The sequence below is a fragment of the Terrapene carolina genome, unplaced genomic scaffold (assembly GCF_002925995.2).
Source record: "Terrapene carolina triunguis isolate 2854851 unplaced genomic scaffold, T_m_triunguis-2.0 Scaffold211, whole genome shotgun sequence".
NCBI classification, from domain to species: Eukaryota; Metazoa; Chordata; order Testudines; family Emydidae; genus Terrapene; species Terrapene triunguis.
This window is the reverse complement of record NW_020664562.1, coordinates 37,792,332-37,816,363: the sequence shown is the minus strand read 5'-3', so window position 1 is coordinate 37,816,363 and position 24,032 is coordinate 37,792,332. Positions and strand designations below refer to the sequence as shown.

The 24,032-nt window shown below is 40.7% G+C and overlaps 1 protein-coding gene across 2 annotated transcripts in view; it reads left to right on the top strand.

Annotated features, from left to right (window-relative positions):
• The window catches only part of LOC112115937 (leptin receptor), a 58,759-nt gene extending 43,672 nt beyond the window's left edge, over positions 1–15,087 (top strand). Inside the window, exons 11-19 of one of the 2 annotated variants that reach the window (XM_026655933.1) lie at positions 338–486; positions 771–930; positions 1,021–1,103; positions 3,377–3,593; positions 5,213–5,395; positions 6,344–6,439; positions 7,274–7,376; positions 8,605–8,680; positions 14,266–15,087. In XM_026655933.1, coding sequence (XP_026511718.1) covers positions 338–486; positions 771–930; positions 1,021–1,103; positions 3,377–3,593; positions 5,213–5,395; positions 6,344–6,439; positions 7,274–7,376; positions 8,605–8,680; positions 14,266–15,087 — 1,889 coding nt within the window. Of the gene's footprint in view, positions 1–337; positions 487–770; positions 931–1,020; positions 1,104–3,376; positions 3,594–5,212; positions 5,396–6,343; positions 6,440–7,273; positions 7,377–8,604; positions 8,681–9,647; positions 10,949–14,265 lie in introns of those variants that run through there. The other variant, XM_024213171.2, reaches the window with a different exon arrangement.
• Positions 15,088–24,032: the final 8,945 nt, after the last annotated feature.

The window sequence follows — 24,032 nt, the reverse complement described above, 5'->3', positions numbered from 1 at the left end:
TCTGTGGAAAGTTTTGATATTTCAACTTTTTGTCCTGATTTGGGGCAATATCCCAGGGACAGATATTCAATTTGTCAATTACAATTTAGTTACATCTGTAGTGAATGAGTAAGCGAACCTGTATGGTGTACTAGATGTTAAACTGAGAAGATTTTGATTTGATAAGCCAGAGAAAATCTGGAATAACCCCTGATATCAGAGAAGAATTTGCATTGCTGTAGCTAAGATCGTGATGCGGTCCAATGTAGAGGGGAAAAATAGAATATTAAGCACCATTGGCTTCAATTAGAAATTTCAGACTCTACATTTCAGTGGCTTTTTCTCTTCAATTTTCTAGTGAAGCCGTTTCCTCCCTCTAACGTTAAGGCAGAAATCACCAAGAATGTTGGGCTGCTGAATGTGAACTGGACAAACCCAGCATTTCCGAACAGTGATCTTAAGTTTCAGATTCGGTACTCTGTGAACAGGGAAGAAATATTATGGGAGGTACTATTATACTTAATACAAAATAATGTTTTCATCCTTGCAGTGTTTGTGCATGCAAAGTCCATGTCAATCAACCAATGTATGTTGAATTCATTCTATATGATAAAGTATTTTAGTTTGCATTAGAATTTATTTTCTGTGGCAAAATTATATTAGTGAGCTGTCTTTCATTGGACTCAGTGGCAGGAGGTCTGAATTTACCAGTTCGAGAAGTTAAGATCTCAATCAGATGCCTAGAAAACTGTGTGGTGTTCCGATTCTAAGTATTTTTAATTCTTTTGCAGATATTTGAGGTTTCAAATGCACCAACAAGATCAGTCATGATAAAGGTACTGGACCTTTGTGTTGTATATATTGTTCAGGTGCGCTGCAGTGGACTAGATGGATTAGGTTACTGGAGTGATTGGAGTAAACCAGCGTATACCATTGTACAGGATATTCAAGGTGCGTGTAGTTTATAAATACACTCTGAAGATTATAGTTTTATGCATGTGTGACATTGTTCTCCTTCTTAAAATGGATGTAATTTTGCAGCTCCCCTGAGAGGTCCTGAATTTTGGAGAGTTATTAATGAAGATCCCATAAGGAAGCAGAAAAATGTTACTTTAGTTTGGAAGGTATGAAGAATTGTATTTCAGCTTCTGTCTCTCACTGTCTCTGTTTGGATGATATGGATGATGCCACAGTTTGATGGCTTTGTGGGATGCATGATTCAAAAGTGTTGGTGGAGTTATTGGAGGTGGGCATCAAGCAAGCACGTGCGGTCCTGAATGACAGACTCAAACATTCATTATTCATGGTCCTTTTATAGACAGAATAGTTAGGACACAGCTTCATTAATTTTACCACCTCTCACTCAGCAGCGCTGTCAGGTAGTAGGGGTTCCTAAAAAACATTGGTGGCCATACTGCAATATAATCAGACTACAGTTCTTATCTCTTTTCCTCCCATATCTTTCTCTCTTCTCCTTACTTCTGTCTGCAGTTCTCTCTCCCTTTTCCTTATACACTGAAATCTTTTCTACCATGAGCTGGCAGAGCTGTTTTTCTTCCCTACTCACCAACAAGACATAGTATTCTATTAATAGGACAGAATCCTTCCCTCTGCTGTGTGGTTGCTCTGGATGGTTATGAGGTCACAGTGACTCTCTGTTCACTCAGTCAGTCAGCAGCCGTTTTCATTCAGCAGCAGGGCAGGATTCCAGATTTACAGTTCAACAGAACACTTGGTGGTGTCCCAGCTAACTGCCCTGGTTGTCACACCAGAGGCCCATCTTGGGTGAATAGGATCTGACCCTACCCTAAGCGCAGTTACCTGGGGCAATCAGTAGCACAGGCTGGATGGGGTATGTGCTGCTCGTATTCGTTCATCACCCACACAGCCCATATGCACATAATCCCCACCTCTCAAAGCAAACAAGTCCTTTTGCTCTGCTAAAGAATCACTGCATGGCCAGCTCCTCTTCCCAGCCTCTCAGCACCCAGGATAGGAAGGACAGTATTTTATCCAGAGAGTAAAGCACTCACCCGCCTTCCTGTTGGGACAAATCTTGCCACCTGGGCTGCACTGAATTGCAGCAGTTTGGAGGAATAGAAGCTCCAATATCATATGTATAAATCCAATCATGATGTCTTAAGACTTGACCAGGCAATACACTATAAAATATAATTGCAAAGATGTACTGTTCATTTATTTTAAAAAGTTTTTTTTTTTTTTTTGGTAAATATTGCACTTGAGTCTGATGCTTGGCTACATGTGCCAAAAAAACAAAGGCTTCAGCTGGCTACCTGCAGGGGTCAGGAAGGGATCCCCAGTCCCCTCATTTCCCCCCCACCCCCATGTATTCTGGTGTGATGTATTTTGTCTCCTTCCTCTGAAGCATCTAGATGGCCACAGTTGGAGATGGGACCATGGACAGGGTAGGCCAGAGCTCTGAGATGACACTGAGAATTTTCTCTTTCCAAGGCTTGGCTGGCTGGTTCTTGCTCATATGCTCAGAGTCTAACTGATCACCATGTGTGGCATCAGGAAGGAATTTCCCCCAGGTCAGATTGGCAGTAACCTTGGGGATTTTCACCTTACTCTGCAGCATGTGGTTCGCTTTCCAGGATTATCTGGGTATACCTCACGTATTCATTTCCCTGCCATTGCAGGACCCTCGGGCATTGTTGCACCTCAGTCCCTCCTATTCTTTGCCTGTGGCACAGAATCTAGTCTCCTTTGGGCTTATTTTGGTTGTGAGGCCCTTCTGGCCTTAAACTCTATGACTTGGAGTCTTTAAAAACAATGAATGCAAGTTATATTGAAAGATGTTAGTCTCCATTTGCCAGATTCTCAGAAAAGGAGGCCCAAGGTCTGTGTGCAGAATTGTTCTAGCACCTGTAAACCATCCCCTGTACAATTGCTATGACTCTACATGCAAATTGTGTAATTGCACATGCAAATGATTAGTTAGGTGATTGACTGACTACCCTTATTTGCACATGTAGTCATGGTAACTGTGCCTGCAGCCTCGCATGCATTATTGCATCTGGTCTTGAGCCTCCTTTACAGAAAATACGTCCCCAATTTAGGATCATGGCAATTCCTTCTGGCTCTGCATCCTTTAAAAATAATAAGATAAAACAATGAGTTACCAGAGCAAATTAAAGGTTTGCATTTCCTCGGTCACACTTGTCTTAGGAGCTATGGTAAGTAGAGATGTCAGGCGTCAGTGATTATGGAAAAACTTTAGCCTGTTTAAATGGACAGCAATATTTTAGGTATAAGGAAAGTAGTCTCACTGATGGGTATCATTTAGGGTCCTGCTCTCTCAGAACTAGAAGGCTGTTCTCTACTGCCCAGTGAAAATCAAACCCAGCCAGCTAAAATATACTGATGTTTCCTGCAGCCATTGATGAAGAATTACTCATTATGCAGTGTGTGCGGATATATTGTAAAGCATCACACTTCAGAAAACATCACTTGGACTGAATATGTCACCAATGGCACTACCTATACATATCCATGGACGGAGGATGCAGACACCATTACAATTCTAGCTGTTAACTCAGTTGGAGCTTCCTCAATGAATTTTAATTTAACTCTGTCACAGCAAATGAGCACAGGTAAGAATAACAGGTTAGTAATAACACTGATGCATTCAGAAGATGTTTAACATTCGGAATGCCTACTGTGCCTTTTGGCAGTTTTCTTTTAACAAAGAAATCTTTATTGACAAGGAAAATGTACATCTTATGATGACTTTCTCTGCTATTATAGGAATGAAAAGCTTGAAATGCCACATTTTTAACAGAACTGAAATTTCCCAATATTTTGTTTCAGCAATGCCAAAACATTCCCACTGCGGGAACGTTTTGGTGGTTCTGAAATGAAATATGCATCCCAGGACCCCTGGCTGCTCACCTCGGGGACTGCTTGGCTCCCTTGGCTGCCAACTACCTCGCCAGCTGGGGATTCATTTCCCTGGCAGCCTGCTGTGTGAGTGTGGGGGACCCAGAGAACTGGATAGCCTGGCAGCCTACCCTGTGGACTGCAGGGGAACTGGAGATCCCAGGAAATTGAGCAGCTTGACGTGCCCCAGCTTTCTGAGAACCCGCGGCAGATGAGCAGTGGGAGAACTAGGGAGCTAGGTGGGCTGGCAGGAAACCAGGCAGGAAACCAGGCTCGCCGGCCGGCCTGCTTCTTCTGTCAAGACTTTTGATGAAATCAATGTATTCCTGTGGAACATTTTGATTTCCATTGACTCAGCATTTTCTGACAGCTCACTTACTCATTATTGACTTTACACTTCATAGGAGCACCCTCTTTGTTGATTCACCCAGACTCTGCCTTGTTAGGCGGTAGTCTGTATTTAAATGTTGTGGGAAGCATTACTGCAACCTATAGGCAGAGCTGAAATTTTGTAAAATAGTAGTTAAAAGCATGTGCTTTTTATGGGTCAAAGTCTGGTTGATGGTGTGCATGAACATACCTCAGAAAGGCTGCAACTAGCAGCGGGAGCTCGAGATGGAAATTGGCCACCTAGGTTCTTATCCCTGTTCCATAGAAGAGTGTAACAGCACTTGAGCCATAGATTTATGCTCTGTTTTGCTAGCTACATTTTGATGGTTTTTAGCTATTATGGTATGTCTCAACTAAGGGGTGAAGGTTTGAAAGATCGAGGTAAGAACCAGGAATATTGCTCAAAACAGGAATATTGCTTAAGGAGAGAACTCGATGCGAAATGTGGTGGGAACACAACCCACAGATTTGATCCATTTAACACCTGGAGCCAGATACTCAGGGCTTGTCTACACGGTGGGCTAATGTGCTCTACAGGGGTGTGATTTCTCAAGTGCACTAACAATTTTCACATTAATCGGTCCATGTAGACGCTGCTGGTGTGCTTTAATGTAGTGCTGTTTCAAACAGAACTACGTTAAAACACACTAGGGTACCTTCAGTGTGCACTGGCAGAATCTGAATGGACCAATTAATGTGCAACATGTTGGTGTGCTTTAGAAATCACACCTCTGTAGAGCGCATTACCCCACCATGAAGACAAGTCCTGTGCTGGTGTAAAACAATGTCACTTCATTGACTTAAGTGGAGATGCAAAAATAAACAACAAAGAACCTAAACCATTATAGTCTTTTTCTTGGGATCTGAGATGCAGCACGTGTAACCCAACTCTGATTTGGTATAGCTGATCTCATTTTAATCATGCTTTTTACTGTTTTATCAGTGAATATCGTGCAGTCACTCAGTGCTTATCCAGTAAACAGCAGTTGTGTAATTCTGACCTGGACACTTTCACCTCAAATGTATGTGATAACGTCTTTTGTCATCGAATGGAAAAACCTTAATGAGGAAGAACAAATGAAATGGATACAAGTTGCTCCAAATATTAGCAAATACTATATTTATGGTGAGTTTGTACTTTAAAATAAACACACATGGTATTTTTTACCTGTGTTACAGTGTGGTGAAAGGTTGTACTTTCTGGGTACATGAATCCAGCCTCTTTGTTGTATCCTTCTCTTTTTTAATGAAAGAATAGTTTGAGTGTTAAAGATTGTTCTTGGCTGTACTGGATCTTACTTGTCAGTTGAGGGTCAACTATAGAGCTAATGAGCGGGGCTGATACAGAATTGCTGACTGGTCCTTATTGCTGTTAAAAACCCAGGCCCTGGTCCTGCATCACCTTGTTTCACATAGGCATTGGTCCGCAAGGCCATGCACACCTTAGTCACTGCACACAAAGGCACTACAGCCTAGTCGGTTCAGATCTGCGCAAATCTCCATATAGTATACTCTGGGCCTGACCCTCCTTTCATTTGCACCTGCTTTATGCTGATATAACTGCCTTGATCTGAATGGAGTTGCTCCTGATTTACATCCATTTAAGGATCATCATTACCATATTGAACTTGGGAAAAAGTATGCTTCATCTTTGTTACATCCTGTATATGTGTGGGTTTGTATTTGGCTAGTGAGGAAGTGATAAAGAGGAAAGCTCAGTTATATATGTTATGCTAACACCAATATATGCTGAATGTATGTTAAATATAAATATTACATATATTTACTATTTATCCAGACTTTACTATATGTGCTTTGTGGCTTTAATATTTATAACCTTTTCATCAAAAGCTAATAATTCCATAAGAAGAAATTGCTAATCTATCCAAAATAGATTGTTGGGTCTACATTTGAATCCAAAATTAAAAGGTTTAAACTAGAGGAAATAGTTGTTTTTTTCCTGTGGGCTTGCCTTGAGCCTCTGTTGCATGAGATCAAAGCCTCTCTAGAGGCTAGTATTTTATAGTCTTACTAAATTGGAATTTAAATCAAAAGCCTGATTTCTTCTTTCCAGATCATTTTATTCTTATTGAGAAGTACCAGTTTAGCCTGTACCCAATATCCCCTGAAGGAGTAGGCAACCCCAAAACGACTGATGAATTCATCAAAGGTGACCAATATGATCTTAATTATTTTTTATTAAGCAGCAGCTGGTTAGTAAAAGTTCCATTTGGATATGATATGGACTCTTGCTCATGTTTTTTATGAGAAACATCAAGAAAACAGTGGTGAAAACACAGTGATTGAAGTATAACTGACCCTAGTCAAGTTGGTATAAATTGGCATAGCTTAGTTGAAGTCAGTGGAGTACCCCCACCAACTTCTCCTGGCACTGTCTGTACATTTAATTTAATACCATAATGCATTTCAAGATTTCACCCACGTTTTCAAAAGGGACAGTGTTCTGCAGGGAAGGGGCATATGTTGGGACAGTCCCAAGGGGTTTCTGAGGTCCTATATTCCCATGGTTCTTCTGTGTATGGGCTACTCCCTTTGCTTTGTTTGCCGTGGTGATGATTCTGAGTAACAGGGGAACAATGGACAATCCCACAGAGACATGGGAGCCACTGAGTTTTTAGAAAAAAGAACAGGAGTACTTGTGGCACCTTAGAGACTAACAAATTTATTAGTCTCTAAGGTGCCACAAGTACTCCTGTTCTTTTTGCGGATACAGACTAACACGGCGGCTACTCTGAAACCTGAGTTTTTAGAGTAATTTCACCTCCTATGTATTTGTCCACACGTCAGGAATGACACAGTACAACTTACTTAAGGGCATGTATAACCTACTAATGTACAGTCGAGTAATTTGTTTCCGATTTGTATGCATACTGATCATTATCTAAACGGTTCTATTTATAGATATTTTTAATTGCAATAAAGTTAGGACCGATGACTGGAAAAATATTGCAAATAGTGTGAAACAGATTCCTTTCGTTTTCAGATAGGAGTGAAAAACGGAATGATGCAGGCCTCTATGTGATTCTACCAATAGTTATTTCATCCTTCGTTTTGTTGCTTGGAACTTTGCTGATCTCGCAACAAAGGCATGTTGTTTATTTTCACATATGATTCCCTAAATGTGCTTATAAGAAGATACTGCAGCTTAAAAAGTGTGTGCCTATAGAAACACTCATACCTAGTTAGCTTTTGGCACCATTTATATATTTGAGATGTACATTATCTGAAAGACAGCATAGTCTAGTGTGATGGTTCTCAAATGTATTTGATTGCGCCCCCCTTCTTTGTGTCTGCAGTAGTTTATCCCCCCGCACTAGACAAGTAGATATACCGATAAAAAATAATCAACATGCAACTCTCACTACATATTAAAAACTATAAGGCATTGATTCAAACAGAGCCATTTAAGTATAGAGTAATGTCACCTTTAAGTGAGATCCTGCTTACTGGCATCACACCGTTGTTACTAGTGTGATGGGTGTGCCTGTTTTTTGAAGCAGAGCAATTCCATGAATTGCACGAATGAGCCAGTAACCCATTGTAATAAAAGCAAAAGCAAAACTGCGATCGTGGTCGATGCTTACAATTAAATGTGCATGCCGCATCGTAGCAAACGGATTAACGTACAGATGGCAACGACTTTGTATACATTTGCTAGGCAAGCTTAGCAGAAATCCGTCACAATGCAGAGCGCCATCAAGAGTCAAATGCACAGCCCCGTCTGCGGACTGATATGTCTGGAGGAATCAGCTTTGTTAGTTATTCACTGCTGTGGGTAAAATGAGCGCAGCAAGCTTCCCCCTCACCCCAAAGCTCCTCATGCCTCCCCCCCCCAATACAACCCCCAATTTGAGAACCTCTGGTTTAGTGGATTGAACACAACACTGGGAACTAGAAATTTCTGAATGCCCATCAGGACCGGCTCCAGCATTTCTGCCGCCCCAAGCAAAAAAAAAAGAAAAAGCTGCGATCGCGATCGGCGGCAATTGGGGAAAAAAAAAAAGCCACGATCGGCGGCGGCAGTTCAGCGGCAGGTCCTTCGCTCCTAGAGGGAGTGAGGGACCTGCCGCCCCCGAATTGCCGCAGGTGCTGCCCCTCTCCCTTGGCCGCCCCAAGCACCTGCTTGTTAAGCTGGTGCCTGGAGCCGGCCCTGATGCCCATGTTCAGTACCTTTGAAAATCAGGCCATTACCCTGTCTCTGCTTATGTTCTTGTGCTACCCTGATAGTGAGCAGTTGTATATTTCTGTCTTGAGCACTGCCATATACAATGTGTATATTCAGCACTAAATCAATACTTTGTCTAAACATTTCAGAATGAAGAAACTGTTCTGGGAGGATGTTCCAAACCCCAAGAACTGCTCCTGGGCACAAGGAGTTAATTTTCAAAAGGTATGGGGTTTCCATAGTGATACGTTTTTTTAATATGGTTTATGTGTTTCACACTCTTACATTCAGTTTAAAGTGTTAAACTGTTAAGAATTATCCAAATAATCAAACACAAGATCTTGAAGCCACTGAGAGTGGCAAAATGCAGTTTTCTTCAGCTGTAGAAAGCTGACAGTTGGATGTGGGCTAGAACCTCGGATCAAGACCTATTTTGAAATTCATGGGCAATCTTAGGGTATGTTTACACTCTGTGTAACCCAGTGTTTCCAAGCCTGTACTTGAGCATCCACACGGCATTGTAAACTTGGGCTTACAGTTGCTGGACCCAGGTCTCACAGCCATGTTAATGCATTCACACTGCTTTATGCGGACCTTCTGTCTCTGGTCTGCGGCATGAGCTGCGTCCACACTGCAAAAAGATAGGGCTTGGACTCGAGTCAGAGCAGGACTTGGGCGCTGACCCACTCCTCCAGCAGCGTGCCAGGACACAGGTCCTGTATGTTTGCTGACCTGAGTCAAACTGATTTTTGTGTGGATGGAAGTGGGGGCTAGGACTCAAAGTTGAGTCAAAGTCCAGGCTTAGTGTGAAGTAGAGCTAAATCCTGCCACCAGATGATTAGTTGTATGACACCCTTTGATGTTGGGGGGCGGGGAGGGCACATGTGCATACCCAGGGCCAAATTCTTTGCTGGTGCAAACCGGCTCAGCTACAGTTGTGCTGTGCCAATTTACAGACTTAAATGGACATGCACCAGTTCAGACTAGCTGAGAATTTGTCCCTCAGTTCCAGAATTTGACACTTATTCTGTAATCATTGAGACAGTAACTTAAAAATTCAGGATTATTATTTCAAAAAGAAAATGCATCTAATGGACCCACGACTGTTTAGATTTTTTTCAAATATTTAATTTTCATTCCCAGTGAAGTTTTCTTTTCTCATCTTTTATTTTATTTCATTTCATTTAAACAGAGAATGGACATTCTTTGAAGTCTAATCATGATCACTTCCTGCTGAACCATTGTGCCAGCTCCCAGACTTCATATACAGAATTGTTACAAGATTTTTCTGTTTACATTCAGAAGACAGGAAACACAGATACAATACATGATGATTGATTTAAAGATAGTCCTGGAAATAGTTTTGTTCAAAACTTAAGATGCCCATGCAAAATCAGGGACAATTGCCATATTGCAACCTAGAGCAGGGTTTGCTACACATGTAGGCAAAAATCTTGCTTTAAATCACATTTTTAACCTTTGTTTAGTGACCTGTTTATTAAGGCTCTGACTTGCAAAGGGCTGAACACTTTCATCTCCTAGACTTCAATAAGAGTTGAGAATGCCCAGCACCTATGAGGATGGAGCCATAGAAGCAGAAATATCAGAATGGTCTGAGATTCAGCTAGTTAAGTGCAAGACTTGCCCAGTTATCAACTTAAAATAGTTTTTTAACAGAGTTATTGGTTGTTTACCCAAGAACTAGCCTGATTCTGATGCTGAACAGCTTTGGGAATTTCCACTGACTTCAGGCATGTTGAGGAGGCCAAACCCAGCCTCTGGATGTGCACAGCACCCCCATTAAGGTCAATGGGAGCTGATCACATGCATCTGAGTGCAGAATTTAGTCCAAAGAATTTGCAGAAATAATTTAGAGTGTTCATTATGCCTTAGTTTTCTCTGACAAGGACCATTGTCCATGTTATGTTGTGTAGACAGGTACTTCACTCACTATCATTTAAATACATAGCTATTCCCACAGCCACTTTAATAATAGTGTCTGACATTAGGGGTGTGTGTGTGTGTGTGTGTGTGTGTGTGTGTGTGTACACAAATCTGTTGTTACCCTTAGTATGGCAACTTCTGCTTAGTGTAATCTCCATTTAGCATCATTTCCTGTTTGTAGCTAACCTATTACTTATTATATTAAAGTCTTTTCTTTCTTTTTTGTTTAAAGTGTTGCTGTATTGTTAGAATGCAAAGAATATCATTTAATATTAAACAAAGTTCATTGAAATATATAATATAGGGTCTGGTCCAAAGCTCCCTGAAGTCAGTGGGACTCTTTCCATTAGATACATGGAGTGGTGGACCAGCACCACAGTGCTGCTATACTGACAGCAATGGAGAAAATGCTTTACAGTTTTGAAAAGTATCAAATATGGCTGTAGGGCTTTGAACAAAGATTTGTGCATTGCTGGAGGAAGTGTGTGAGTTGCACAGAGACCTTTTTATTTACTTAATTAACTTAGCTATATATAGAAAGGGAAACTTATCACCACCGGCCCAATAACTTGCATGTTGGATCAGGGACTGTGGGCCTGATTCTCCTCTCACGCTGGTGTAAATCAGGAGTAAGTCCATTAAGATCAGTGAAGTTAGACTAATTTACAAACAGCCAAAGGAGAGTAAAGGATTTATACTCCTATGACATTATTCCATATTCTTATGTCCCGTTGGGTTCCTAGCTAAGGAGAAAGAAGTTATGCATGTGAATATAAAGTGTATTGTGCTGAATGGGAAATTGAAGGGTCATGTGACCTTTGACAGCTTGTACTGCAATACAGTCTATATATTTAATGCATGCTTCCTTCGTACACTTTATTAATCTCAGTGAAAAATGGGTCACTTGGGTATGTCTACAATGCAATAAAAGACCATGGCATGGCTGCAGCTGGCCCGGGTCAGCTCACTTGGGCTTGCAGGGCTTGGGCTGTGGGGCTAAAAATTGCAGTTTAGGCATTTGGGCAAAGGCTGGAGCCCGGGCTCTGAAACCTTGCAATGCAGGGGCGTCTCAGAGCCCAGGATGCAGCCTGAGCCTGACTGTCTACACTGCAACTTTTAGCCCTGCAGACCATGCCCTGTGAACCAGTCAATTCACCAGACTCTGAAACTCGTTATTTTTATTGCAGTGTAGACGTAACCATACTGATGAGCACCGTTGTGCGTCTCTGATTCCATGTGCATCCAAGGCCAGGGTCTATACTCCTTTGAAAATAGAAGGAATTTATGCAGCTGGGGCTAGATTCTTTCCTCATTTATGTGAATGCAATTTCCAGTGGGAAAAACGAAGTGCAGAACTTGTACTATAACTCTCATTAGCTTTGATACCCACTGCCTGAATAAAACTTCCACATATCAGCACTAGAAACCTCTAACGTCCTTATGTCTGAAGCCATGTGTAACTCTTATTTTCTTTTGATACGTCTGTCAGAATACAAGATTAACTAGATTCAATAATTGGTTACTAATGTGTGTATTTAATATAGTATGTTCTGTGATTGATACTGCAAGGCTGTATTTATGGAGTATTAGTTTAACAAAATATTATCATTTTTAACCATTAATGCAGTACGGCATAGGATGGGTAAATCCTGCGTCTGTACTGCAATCTTGCAAAATGTACACATGTGCTTAATGTTAAGATCATGGGTGATCCCACTGAGTTTCCAGTGAAATGACTCTTGTACTTAAGGATAAGGATGTGAATAAGTGTTTGCAGGATTGGGTCATAGGGTCTAATCCTGCAGACCTTACTTATCTAAAGCTCCAAATGATTTCCAAGGGAGATATGGCTGAGTAATGACTACGGCACTATCCCTGAAAAGATGTATGCACATGTTTAACTTTACATAGTGTGAGTAGTCCCATTGACCTCAATTATTATTCCCAGTGAGTAAAGTTAAGCAGGACCTAAGGACTGCAGGATTGTGAGGGGAGCATATTTTGTAGTCTCCTTGTGTCTGGCAAATGAGTGTGAATTAAATTTTACTCTGTGCCACTTGAGGCCATGAGTATTCCCTTTTGGTTTCATAGAATTATGTTAACTGCTATAAGATATTTTTGCACAAATCATATGACACACATGTTGAGAACATATTTTACAGTGATATTTACACATGTTACTCTGTCATTATTTACATTATATTATGGTATTGCATCTTTCTCAGGAGATTGTATATTCATTGTATTTGTATATTCATCTAATATATTTTACTTAGTGACATGTTTGATTCAGCAGAAAGTGACATTTACTAATTGAAATATCTATTTTAAAAAGTGGTATTTGATCATTTAATTTTTGATATTTGATAAAAAGTGATAGGCAGTATTCTTAATGTGATCTTGTAGAACTCAGATCCAGAGTTATGCTCATGCTTCAGGGCCTAAGTCAACCTCTAGTTATTGGTGGTCAGTAAGAAACGTGTTTGCCGAGAGGTCCACAGCTGCCTACTGTGGGGTTTCTGCTCTGAAGTATCTTATACTGGCCACTGTTGATGAGAGAATACTGGACTAGATGGACCATTGGTCTGATTCATTACAACAGTTCCTACATTCCTACCTGGATTCATAGGTGATCTGCCTTAGGGAAGGATAAATTTCAGCAAGGGACATTCAATATGAATTAAAGACATTTCTTGGTATATGCATTGTAGCAACTGTCTGCAGCTCATTTCAGTAATCAGTTTGCTAATTTTAAATGTCATATTCACAGTACTTTTGAAGTCCATGGGAGTTCTGAGCATGCAAGCAATGCAGAAGCTATCCCAAATCAGCATTTAGGCTACAATTCAGCAAGGTACCAAAGCAAGTGTTGACATTTAAATATGTGAGTAGTTTAAAAACATGCTTAAATACCTTGCTAAATCAGGGCCTTAAATGCTATGGTGATGGCTATTCTAGGTTAAACAAACACCCACTAGCCTAAGATAGATAAAATTGTACCATACCTTCTTATAATGTACACCGGTCTAAGCATTATGAAATATTCCTCGTTACTTTGGAAGGTTTCCTGCTGTGATATAATATCTGTATGGTTTATTAACATAAATACAATCTGTTGTTTTTAACTAACTGTTTTTTATTTGTCTTAATTAAACTCATCAGTGGGTATACACTTTAAAGTGAACTTTTCTTAGCAGTAAATAGGAAAGCCAGTTTCCTATTATCAATTTATACTGCGGTATATTTGAAATGTTTATATATATTTCCCATCCTTTATGATGTAGGATAGGAGGCATTTCCCTAAAATAAGTGTGTGTGTGTAAATTTCAAACATGCAGTCCTTACTTACAGGTGAAGAGCCTACAAAAATTATTGGATGGTAGGATTTGACTCTAGATAGTACAGTATAATCATAACAGGCATAGTCATTTCAGTTTTGTAAATTATTTTGATTCATTTCTAATATGCCAAATTGTTCATGCAATTGAAATAAAATGCCAAAAAATCCTGTAGCATATAAGGCTTTATCCTGCAAAGCACTAAAGTACTAGCTTAATTTTAAGGACATGAATAGTGCCATTGAAATTAATGGAGTTTGCTGAATTAAGCCAGAATGCTCAGCACCTTCCAGGATCAACCCTTCCCTGCACACATAAGACTCAGGCATGTGCTTGCTTTCTTTATCCCCAATTCCCCCCTTCGATACCCTGCCACATAGCAGACTTAGGTTTTGTTTGTTTTTCATCAATGTACTTTTTATATTAAAATATGCTAGTTTTCATCTGTGGCTCTTAAGTACAGTAACTTCATATTGAAATAAAGCTATTCAATGATAGATGAGCATTAAAATATGTCTTTTCTTCTAGCCTGAAACTTTTGAGCATCTTTTTATCAAGCATCCTGAAGCAATATCATTTGGGCCTCTTCTTCTGGAGCCAGAAATAGTTTTGGAAGACATCAATGTTGCTAAAGCATTGAAAAGTGAAGACAAGCAAGATTTATTAGCAGTTGATTCAATGTTCACAACGATTCAAGACTCTGAGCATGACTCGGCTTGTTCTAGCAGCCATTTCAGTAACAGCCTTTTTGAGAGTTCCCATGATGACAAAGTCAGTGAAGGAATTACGAGACAGTCCAATATTAAGTACGCTACAATTATCAGTAACTGCAAATCAAGTGGGCTTTATGAAGAGCAAAAGAATCTAAGTGGTTCATTTAATGGATGCTTCCTAGGTGAAGATTCCTTAGTTACAGATCCTTTCTCTAGATCATGGGAGGTGGGAAATCAGGCATTTCTAATATTACCTGATCAACATCCGAGCCAAGCTAGCAAAACTATATCCCTTTCTGTTGTTTCTTCTGAGGGCTTTTCAGAACCTTCAGACCATGATGACACTTTCAGTGATGGAGACAGTCCTGAGAGGAGCCTTTATTACTTAGGGCTAACATCAATTAAAAAAAATGAAAATGATATTTTTTTAACAGAAAATTCTAGAGTGATGTGTCATCTTCACACAAATGGTTTATTCAAAGACATGGGGTTTCTTCAGGATACTTCTTCCGATTTAAATCCCTTTATCAAAAATAGCCTTAAATATGAAAACTCTGTTAAAACCTTTGTACCATACATGCCACAATTTCAGGCCACCACCATTAAACTACAAGAGACAACAGAGACCAAAACTTAAGTCATCACAGCATAGTCCCATATTTCTACCTGATTGATACTGTTAGTATTTTTTTTAGAAGGGCCAATATCTTCCCCATCCACCCCACAGGAAACTCTCAAGAATAGTGAACATGTAATACCCACATTTTGAAGTTGGATGCCGCTCCTACATTTGACTGACATAAATCAGCACTTTGGCTCCACAGAATTCCACGTATTGGCCTAATTTAAAAACCTCAGATTAGGGCTTTCAGTTCCTCATTTCGTTGTTTCAAGTATTTGGTACTTAATTAGCTATTTGTGGTGCCTACTCTACATGTTTCTCTGACCGTGTCCTGTTGCAGACACTCAAATGAGAAAATTGGTCTTGAAAGGTCTTATGACAAGGATTGCAAAGGTGGCATTTTATTTAAACTTATCATTGTTAGGCCAGATCCTAGTCTAAGGCCTTTCTTGGCACAGGCTTTTGGCAGCTTTATAGCAGTCCTGGACCACTGGTGATTCCATCAAATGTGCATGGCTACCAAGCCCCTCCCTTTCTGGGAGAGGAGAGCCCATTGCAACTGAGGAACGGGGTGATGGCACTGAAGAAGAAGTGCCTGCCCAACACCACACCGCAGCAGACAGCAGTCCCAGCACACAGTGCCAAAGGACCCATCTGGCAATGGAACCACAACTCTCAGTAGAGGTAAGGATGCAGGCAGAGGCCAAACACCTCTAAAAAAGCTCTTTGAGGAGGCAGTGTTTTCTCTTCCCCAACTTCCACCTGCTGCAGCAGCGAAGGGTTCAGGGTTATTGCAGGCCTAGGGCTGGAGTAGCCCATGCTTCCCCAGCTGGAGGGGGAAGATGAAAACAGGCTGCACATAGGGAGCATGGCCTGCCTGATCTCTCCCCATTGCACGAGCAGCTCTGTAGTGCCTAAATGCAAAGGTGGAAAAAGTCCTCTTGAGGACAGTTCTGCACAGCAATGGTCTGTCCAAAGTAGAAGCCACTTGTTCAGCTAACTGGTATGGCCAGGATTTCACAGTGGGGAGGAGTGCACATGCGTGCGCTGTAATGGCCTGAGGCGTCTTGCTGGAAAATGTTTTCGGCACATACGCAGACCCCCAGAGCAGCCAAGCAAAAAAAAAAGGGGGGGCGGGAGGGGAGCGGAGAATCAGTCACCTAAAACAAACAAAAGGTGGAGCACCAGCTGTACAATGCCCCCAGGCAGTTAGCAGCTTGTGCAACTGCCCTGTTTGCTCGCCTCTAGAACTGGCCCTGTGTGTACGCACACCTGTTTGTACAGCGTTCACCACTTAGGAGTGCAGCACCCATCCCATTTATATATGTGCATATAGTATAAGGAGAGATTATCTTCATCTCAGGCTGATGTGATGAGAGCTCCCTCTCCAGTTTAAATACCTTTATGTATAAAACAATGCTCCTATAGAAACCAATGCATCCATTAGCTAAACTCATTTGTGCCAGGTAGTGTCATACACAAAGCCCCAACATATTATGATGGGTAACAGTGAGTATACACTGTTCGTTCAGGTGGGATCTACATTAAATTAAATACGTAAAAAAGAAGACCGAGCTTGTAACAATGATTACTTTAAAAAAAAGTACTTGGCATCCTTCAAGTAAATCCTTGAAAGTGAGATGTTTATCAATATAGGGGGAGGGTTAGGCCTAGCTCTCCTTACACTGTCTCTTTTAAATAAAAATGAAGGCATCTACTACTGGGAGTGGATAGTTACAGGGAAATTATATCTGTCAATCAAGGGAAAGTGTGTTAAGTAGTAAAGCATCGCCAAAAATAAGAGAATGTATCAGTAGCTAGAGATATACATTTAGTGCAGTAAGATAACAGGAGTCAGACTTCTTGTGGAAGGCTTTATAGCCTCCCCATTTTTGTGGGTTTTTGCCTAGGCAAAATAGTGCACCCGGAAATAAAATGGGCACATTTTTGGAGGCCCCTTTTGAAAATGAGGCTTTAGTAGTGAAGGTACCACAATAAAGTACCATTTTTTCAGTCCCATTTCATGAGAGCACATTATAGAAAATGTTAAGCTAGTGTGGTCAAATGGCAAACTGGTAATGATTGGGAGCCAAAGGATCTTTCCTATATTTTTAATCCTATTGGGATTAAGATTCTCTGTATGAGCTCAGGCAAGTCACTTCACCTCTTTATGTCTCAATGAACCCAGCTGAAAAACTGGGTAAGAAGTAGGGTCTCTGAGGAAACCGGATGTTGCGTCTCACCTAAATTTTCTATGATAAATTACAAAACAAAATAAAAATCCAAACCTATTCTTAAATCAAATATGTATTTTCTATTCTATAATGACTATTTTTATATTGAGAATTTTTCAATTAATTATTTTGAAGAACTTCTGAGCAGTATTCAGATATGTAAGGGTATTGAGTTTAGATAGTATTCCAAAATTTAATCTACCCAAAAGCAACATAAGTGATTTAAAAACAACAACAACAAAAACTTTGAGCTGTGTAGTAGAACTTTATTTAACCAGGAACAATAGGAAATGCTATAGAGTAAAAGGGCTCTGAGCAAATTTTTTACGTTTTCAAAGGTAACTACTGATTTTGGGGGTTTCTATTTCTAGATGCCTGACATGACACTTTAAAGGGTTCTGATGTTCACAGGTTGGGGTGCTTTGTGCTTTCTGAAAATCAAGTATCTCAGATTGAGCACCCAAAATCACTAGTCACTTGAGAATTTAGGCAATCAAAGGCCTGTTGCAAAGACCACTGAAGTCAATGGAAAGACTGCTATTGATTGCAGTGGGCTTTTGGTCTGGCTCATTGACATGCCATAAGGATTGAATCTTCTATGTGGTGTTAGACACTGGAATTTAAAGATAACATTAGTAAAATAAATTAAAAGCTGTTACTAACATCCATGTAAATATATCAATCGCCAGCTGCCCAGTTAGACAACACATGAAGAATGAAATTCATCCCTTCCTGCACAAATATCTCACCACATGGAATTTGTGTGGAGAATTTTCCAAGAGGGATGGCATTCCATCACTTGAGTGGCAAGCAAACCTTGGTATTGTAATGCAGCCCTTCTGACTGCTATTCCTGGAAATCCTGGATCTTCCTTCATCACTTCTGAAGGCCCCAGGCAGTGAAATTGGTATGGAGAGGGAGCATTGCTATGCAGAGGGAGCCCTGCATCGGTTCTACATGCATCCCAGAGTACGGTGGAGCCCAGCTCTGTGGGGACTCCCTATGTGTACCTGTGCAGCAGGATTTGAGGATGAGGGAAGGGAGGAGCAGTCGCAGGACTGGCAGAGCCACAAGCCTTTGTTTCCTGTTAATCGAGATGCCGAAATGTTCTGAGCTGCTGCACCCTCAGCAGTGGATTAACTGCTACAGAGCAACTGTATCACCCACTCCATGGCATGGAGGAAGGATCCTTTCCCACCCCAAAAGAATTCCCTGCCACAAGCCGGGCTGCTCTGACTTGGTGCTGGAGGCAGAAGGGATTCAGTTCATTACGAAGACTGAAATAACAGACATTTGAAAAGATGGGGTATCTCATTGAGTTTCATTTTGTTTTAAACTCTGGGTATTGTGCAAAATTTTCATATTACCAAAACTAGTGGGTAGCATTTGAAGTAAATGAAGAGATCACTGCAGTTTTGCAAATCCTGATGTTGATCACTGCTATGAGGCCTTGATCCAGCAAAACGCTTAAGCGCAGGTGTAGCTTTACGCATGTGAGTAATCCCATTGACTTCAAAGAGGCTGAGATGTCTACCACTGATCTTGTTTGGATCACTACGAAATAACATGTCTAAGTGTCACTGCAATGAAAAGTTCCAGTGTGGAAGCATCACATGTGCCATCTTGCCCTTCTCTCTACAGCCTCCTTAATTTCCCTCCCTGCAATGCCTCTAAACTCAGAAACACTGTGCCTTACCATTTATACGTTGTTTGGCTAATCCTGCCATCCAATGGCCAGTGTGCTCAAATTGAAGTGCAGGCTTGGAAGCATTTGGGGGGGCTTGATTTTTCAGAAGCGGAGAGCGCCCACAGCTCCAGTTGAAGTCATTAGGTGTTTCAAATACTTAGCGCCTCTGAAAATCCAGCCCTTAGTCTGGTGTGCCTTTTTATGGTCCCAGCCATCTTCCCCCTACCCAACCATGCATAACAACTGGTCATCCTTTAAAAACTAATTGCTTCAGTATTTGCAAGAATTCTGTACGACTAGTGAAAGGAATACTGCAAATTCTGAGGGTGCCTCTGTTTAATTAAGGGAGGAAAGGCGAGCTGGTATGGGCAGTCGCTGTACAACTTATACAATTTTTAATCCCTTATTTTGTGTGTTGAATGTTTAATCCCTTCTTTTGCTAAAACAACCTCCAAACCACCTCTAAATTCCTATATTTTTGGTAGCTCAAAAGTGACTCTTTCCCTGACCTTGTGGAGTAAGGCAGAAGAAATCTCTACCATCCCATTTTACTACATGGCATCTTTAGCATCATCTGTATAAAACATTAAATCCCACTCTTTATCTCTACACTCTTCTGTAAAAAGGCAACACCTGCATATCCTGGATCCACCATCTGCTCCCCTCTGTCTCTGTGCTCCTTTAATCCCCTGTAATTATTGCTGCTAAGGCGAGTGGGGTGTGCCATTTCTTTCTTTGACAGTGAGGATTAAGAGCTGGCAGCAGTTATGTAATTCTTTTCTTAAAATTACTCTGAATGAGTCTCCTTCAATCTTTCCTCATTCTGTTGTACTTTAACAGAAATTGGATATCTGGCATGTCACCTCAGATAATTGTTTTTAAATTCACCCTTTCTACATTAACCAACAGCCTCACAACATTTAACATGCCTGCAGTTGGCAATGTATTCATTTTAAGAGTGACCAAAATCATTAGTGTCTATTAATTATAAGGATGGACAAGCAGATTTTATGCATAAGCAGATACAGTTACAAAGTAATTTTGGAAGGATGATTCACCACATTAGCTCAGAATTCAGAGAGCTGTAAAGGGAATGGCATAGAAATTCAATGGAGAGCCTACTGCTATTGTTTTCTTTGATGGTTTGTTTGTTTGTTTTTGCTTGATTGTCTGTGTTACACTCTGTACAGGAATTCTGGCCCAGTCAGCTGAATGATCACACATACTTAGCACACATGATCACACATACTGTGAATCGGCAACTGGTAAATCCATCTAGAGGTCAATTGTAAATTTCAAATAGCTATTTGTTCTTGATCTCAGGGTGGACGTTTGGTCATCAGAGATTTGGGGCCAGATTCACCTCTGTAAGTGAGCACAACTCCACTGAACAGTGGAGTTGCACCTGCTTATGCCAGTAGTGAATTTGGACCTTGATCTTCTAAGTGCACATCTGTTGGCCCATACTCTAAATGCTGTGTTGAAATCATATTTGCAACCATGGTTGTTTTGAGGGGGGAGGGTGTTTCTGGATCTCATTTGCATGTGCAACAATGGAACTTAAATACCCTACAAATATACATATATCTTAACATGGGTTCAGCAGCTGGGATAGGGACATATAGGAAACTGAAATCCTGTATTGGTTGCATTGGGCCAAATCTCCCGCCATGTTTAAGTTTAAGGAGTAGCTGAAGTAACGCCACACAGACTAGTATAAAACGGCTCTGTATTGAGCCAACCGTGGCCTAGTCCATGAGGAGAGGTGGAGAGAATCAGAATCACAGAAATATAAGGCAGGAAGGGACCTCAAGAAGTCAAGTCCAGCCCCCTGCACTCAGGCAGGACGTAGTAAACTTAGACCATCCCTGACTGGTGTTTGTCCAACCTATTCCTATAAACCTCCAATGACAGGGATTCCACAGCCTCCCTTGGAAGCCTATTCCAGTTCTTAACTACCCTTATAATTAGGAAGTTTTTCCTACTATCTAACCTAAATCTCCCTTGCTGCAGATTAAGCCCCATTACTGCTTGTCCTAACTTCAGTGGACATGGAGAACAATTGATCACCATCCTCTTTATAACAGCCCTTAACATATTTGAAGACTCATCACATCACCCATCAGTGGGAGGATATGTCCACACCCAGATGTGAGGGGCCATAAAACTGACTGACATGGAAAAGAGACAAAATGCTATAGCAAATGTGTTTCCTGCTCCATATTTCTCCTCCTGAGCAGAACTTCATGGAGTCTGACCCCTCTAGCCTAGGGAAGTTACTGCAGGCCAAGGATAATAGGAAGATGGGGAGAAAGAGGTGGTCAGGAAGAGGGAGCCAGCCATCATCCTGTGGGGAACTGGGTGAATGGGACCGGGAAGGAGGGTGGCTGAGGGAAAGAGTTCTTCTTTTCTGCCTTCTTCAACTTGATAACCTCCATCTTCATTCGCTGGATGATAGTATCCCTCAGTCACCATATATGGATCTTGGGTAAGTGGACTCCTGAACTCCACCCCAGTAAAGAGATGGCTTAGCACTTAGGCAGCCATCTATATTCGGAGGTAAAAAAGAGTCCCCTCAGGATGAGTGGAAAAATCATGGCCGTGGAGCACAGGTGTGCTGCAGAGATCCTGAGGGCACTATACCATAGATGTACCATAGGCTATGACTTGGCCCAGAAAAAGTACAGCATGGGTACTGGCAGTAAAATACTTTCCTATCAATATACCTCAACTTTTGCTAAGAATAATTCACTTTTAAGTCCCTTCATTTGCCAATGCTGAGACTGCCAGTAAGATTGCAAATTCTGTAGAGTGATTTTTGTGGTATGGTTATTTATCCATCAGGAAAACATATCAGTTTAAACTGCCTAGCAAACAACTAGGAGGAACATATATGACTTCTGAAGTAAATAACTATAAATTCTAGAACTAAAGGCTTGCAAATTAATTTTGAATAGCATTCAAGAGTATAGACCAGTTATGTTAAAAAGATATTAATTAATCAAATGTGGTGTTATTACTGTTACGGGTCATTTGCACTTAAAGATTAGGTGTGCATTTTATTTTTTTCTTGCAATTGATGTTATAAGTAACAATAATTGTTTAAAGTAACAGGAAATTGCTTTTTCATGTATTCTGTATATTTGTGGCTTATTAGTCTGTTCAGTTTGAGTCATTGTTTTGTCTAATTATCCTTGACTTTGAATGTATGCAATAGAATGTTGGGAGGGGGGGTTTCCTTGCCAAAGCTGTGAATTAAATTTTTTATGTGGCTTTCACTTTTGGAATATTTTCAGTTATTTAAGTAATTATTTCTCGCTTCTCAGAATGTAACTTTAAACAGTGCTTTATAACAATAGCAGAGTAATTTTGTATTTATTTTTGTGAATAAAATGTTTATTGTTGAAGTTATATTTAAATACCTGTGTGCTTCCATACTTGCACAGTATCTCTGCTTAGCTTTTGGAACCAACAATTTCCAAGGGACAATCAACGTATTCCATTCCATTTCCCTTTGCTGCTTGAGCACTGATGGTATTATTTAAATGGAAGAGAAGAGCCTTTAGAATTTTACTTTCACAGCTTACACATCTCCCTTAACCTTGAAAATGACAGAGGTCCTGTATTATATATAACACTACCAGAGTATAATCTAATCCAGTGGCTGTGGATCACTTCTTAATATATCCTCTCATGGACACCCAATCTTGAATCCTGTACTTCTTCTGTGGTAACTATACTGCTTGGTTATATAGAGAACGTCACTAGATGGCAGAATTAAGGAAATAAGATTTAAAGAAACAAAACAAAACCCTACCTGGCTTTATTACAGTGGGTGAGGATGTTTGGTTACATCCTCTTATTTCGTATCTTCTGCTTTTAATTTCCTTTACCTGGGTGCAGGGTTTTACCAAATCTGTCATTGCCTTCTGCTCCCACTACTCCAATCTCTCCAGGTCATTTTGCTGCTTGGTCCTAGCCTCCACTGTGTTTGCCACCTTTCCAAGTTTTGCACCATCCACCCATTTGGTCAGGGATGAATTTACACCAAAAGACCCAAAATCAGCTGTACTGGATGCAGAGAGCTGCTTGGATTTGTTTGATTTACCTCAGTTGCTCAAAATATTTTCCAGAAACCTTTTAAAGAGTCCTGAACAAGTCTACATCCAGCAGGAAGCAGCACTAGGTGAAGACCAACGTGTGCTTTCCCCAAGTTAGAGAAGCACCTGGGAGTGCTCCATGAGATAGCAGTGGTCCATGGACTGCAGTTTAAGAATTTTGGCTGTAATCATATGCTCCCTGCAATGAAATCACCACATATTTTCCCTTAGATGTAATATGAGACTCAGCACACATAGCTGTAGGATTATCAAAATGGGCTTGTTTGCAGCAACTGGGTAATATATTCTGCAATTCTTTAGTCCTTAAACCCCACTCATAATTAGTCACCTCCCTAAAGGCTTGACTCAGATCAATACGTTTTGATTTCAGTGATGCAGAGCTGAAGAACTTGGCCTCTTGCCCAACTGGCTGATTCAGTAAGAAATGTGATGAAGTGAGGATGGACACTGAGAAATAGAAACATTCTTTTCTCTGAGTCACAGATGGAGAAAAGTCCAGAATCAAGCGGAGGTGACTACTCCAACATATGTCCATGTTTTAGTCTCGAATGGTGCTAGTGATCTTTATGTTCTGACCACAAAAACTACCCTTCACTGTACAGGATTTTTCAAGAGAAAAGTTATTCTTCATTCCTCCTTTTGAGAGATTATCATATGGCTGCCATGTTTAGCCCACAGATGAAGTTCAAATTAGAAATTCCTTTATAGAGCACTCAGGGCCAAATGGTGGCCATCCCAGGTGACACAGGGAACCCACTCTCACCTAGCGTACCGCCAACATTCTACGGTTCACTGTCCTTAATCATGCCTAAAGGACATGGCCAAATGAGGTGAGGAGTGGCCATGGATCCACTGCTGCTCCTTTGGTAAACTGTGGAGACCAATGCTATGGGGAGTATAGGCTGTATCTTTTTTAAA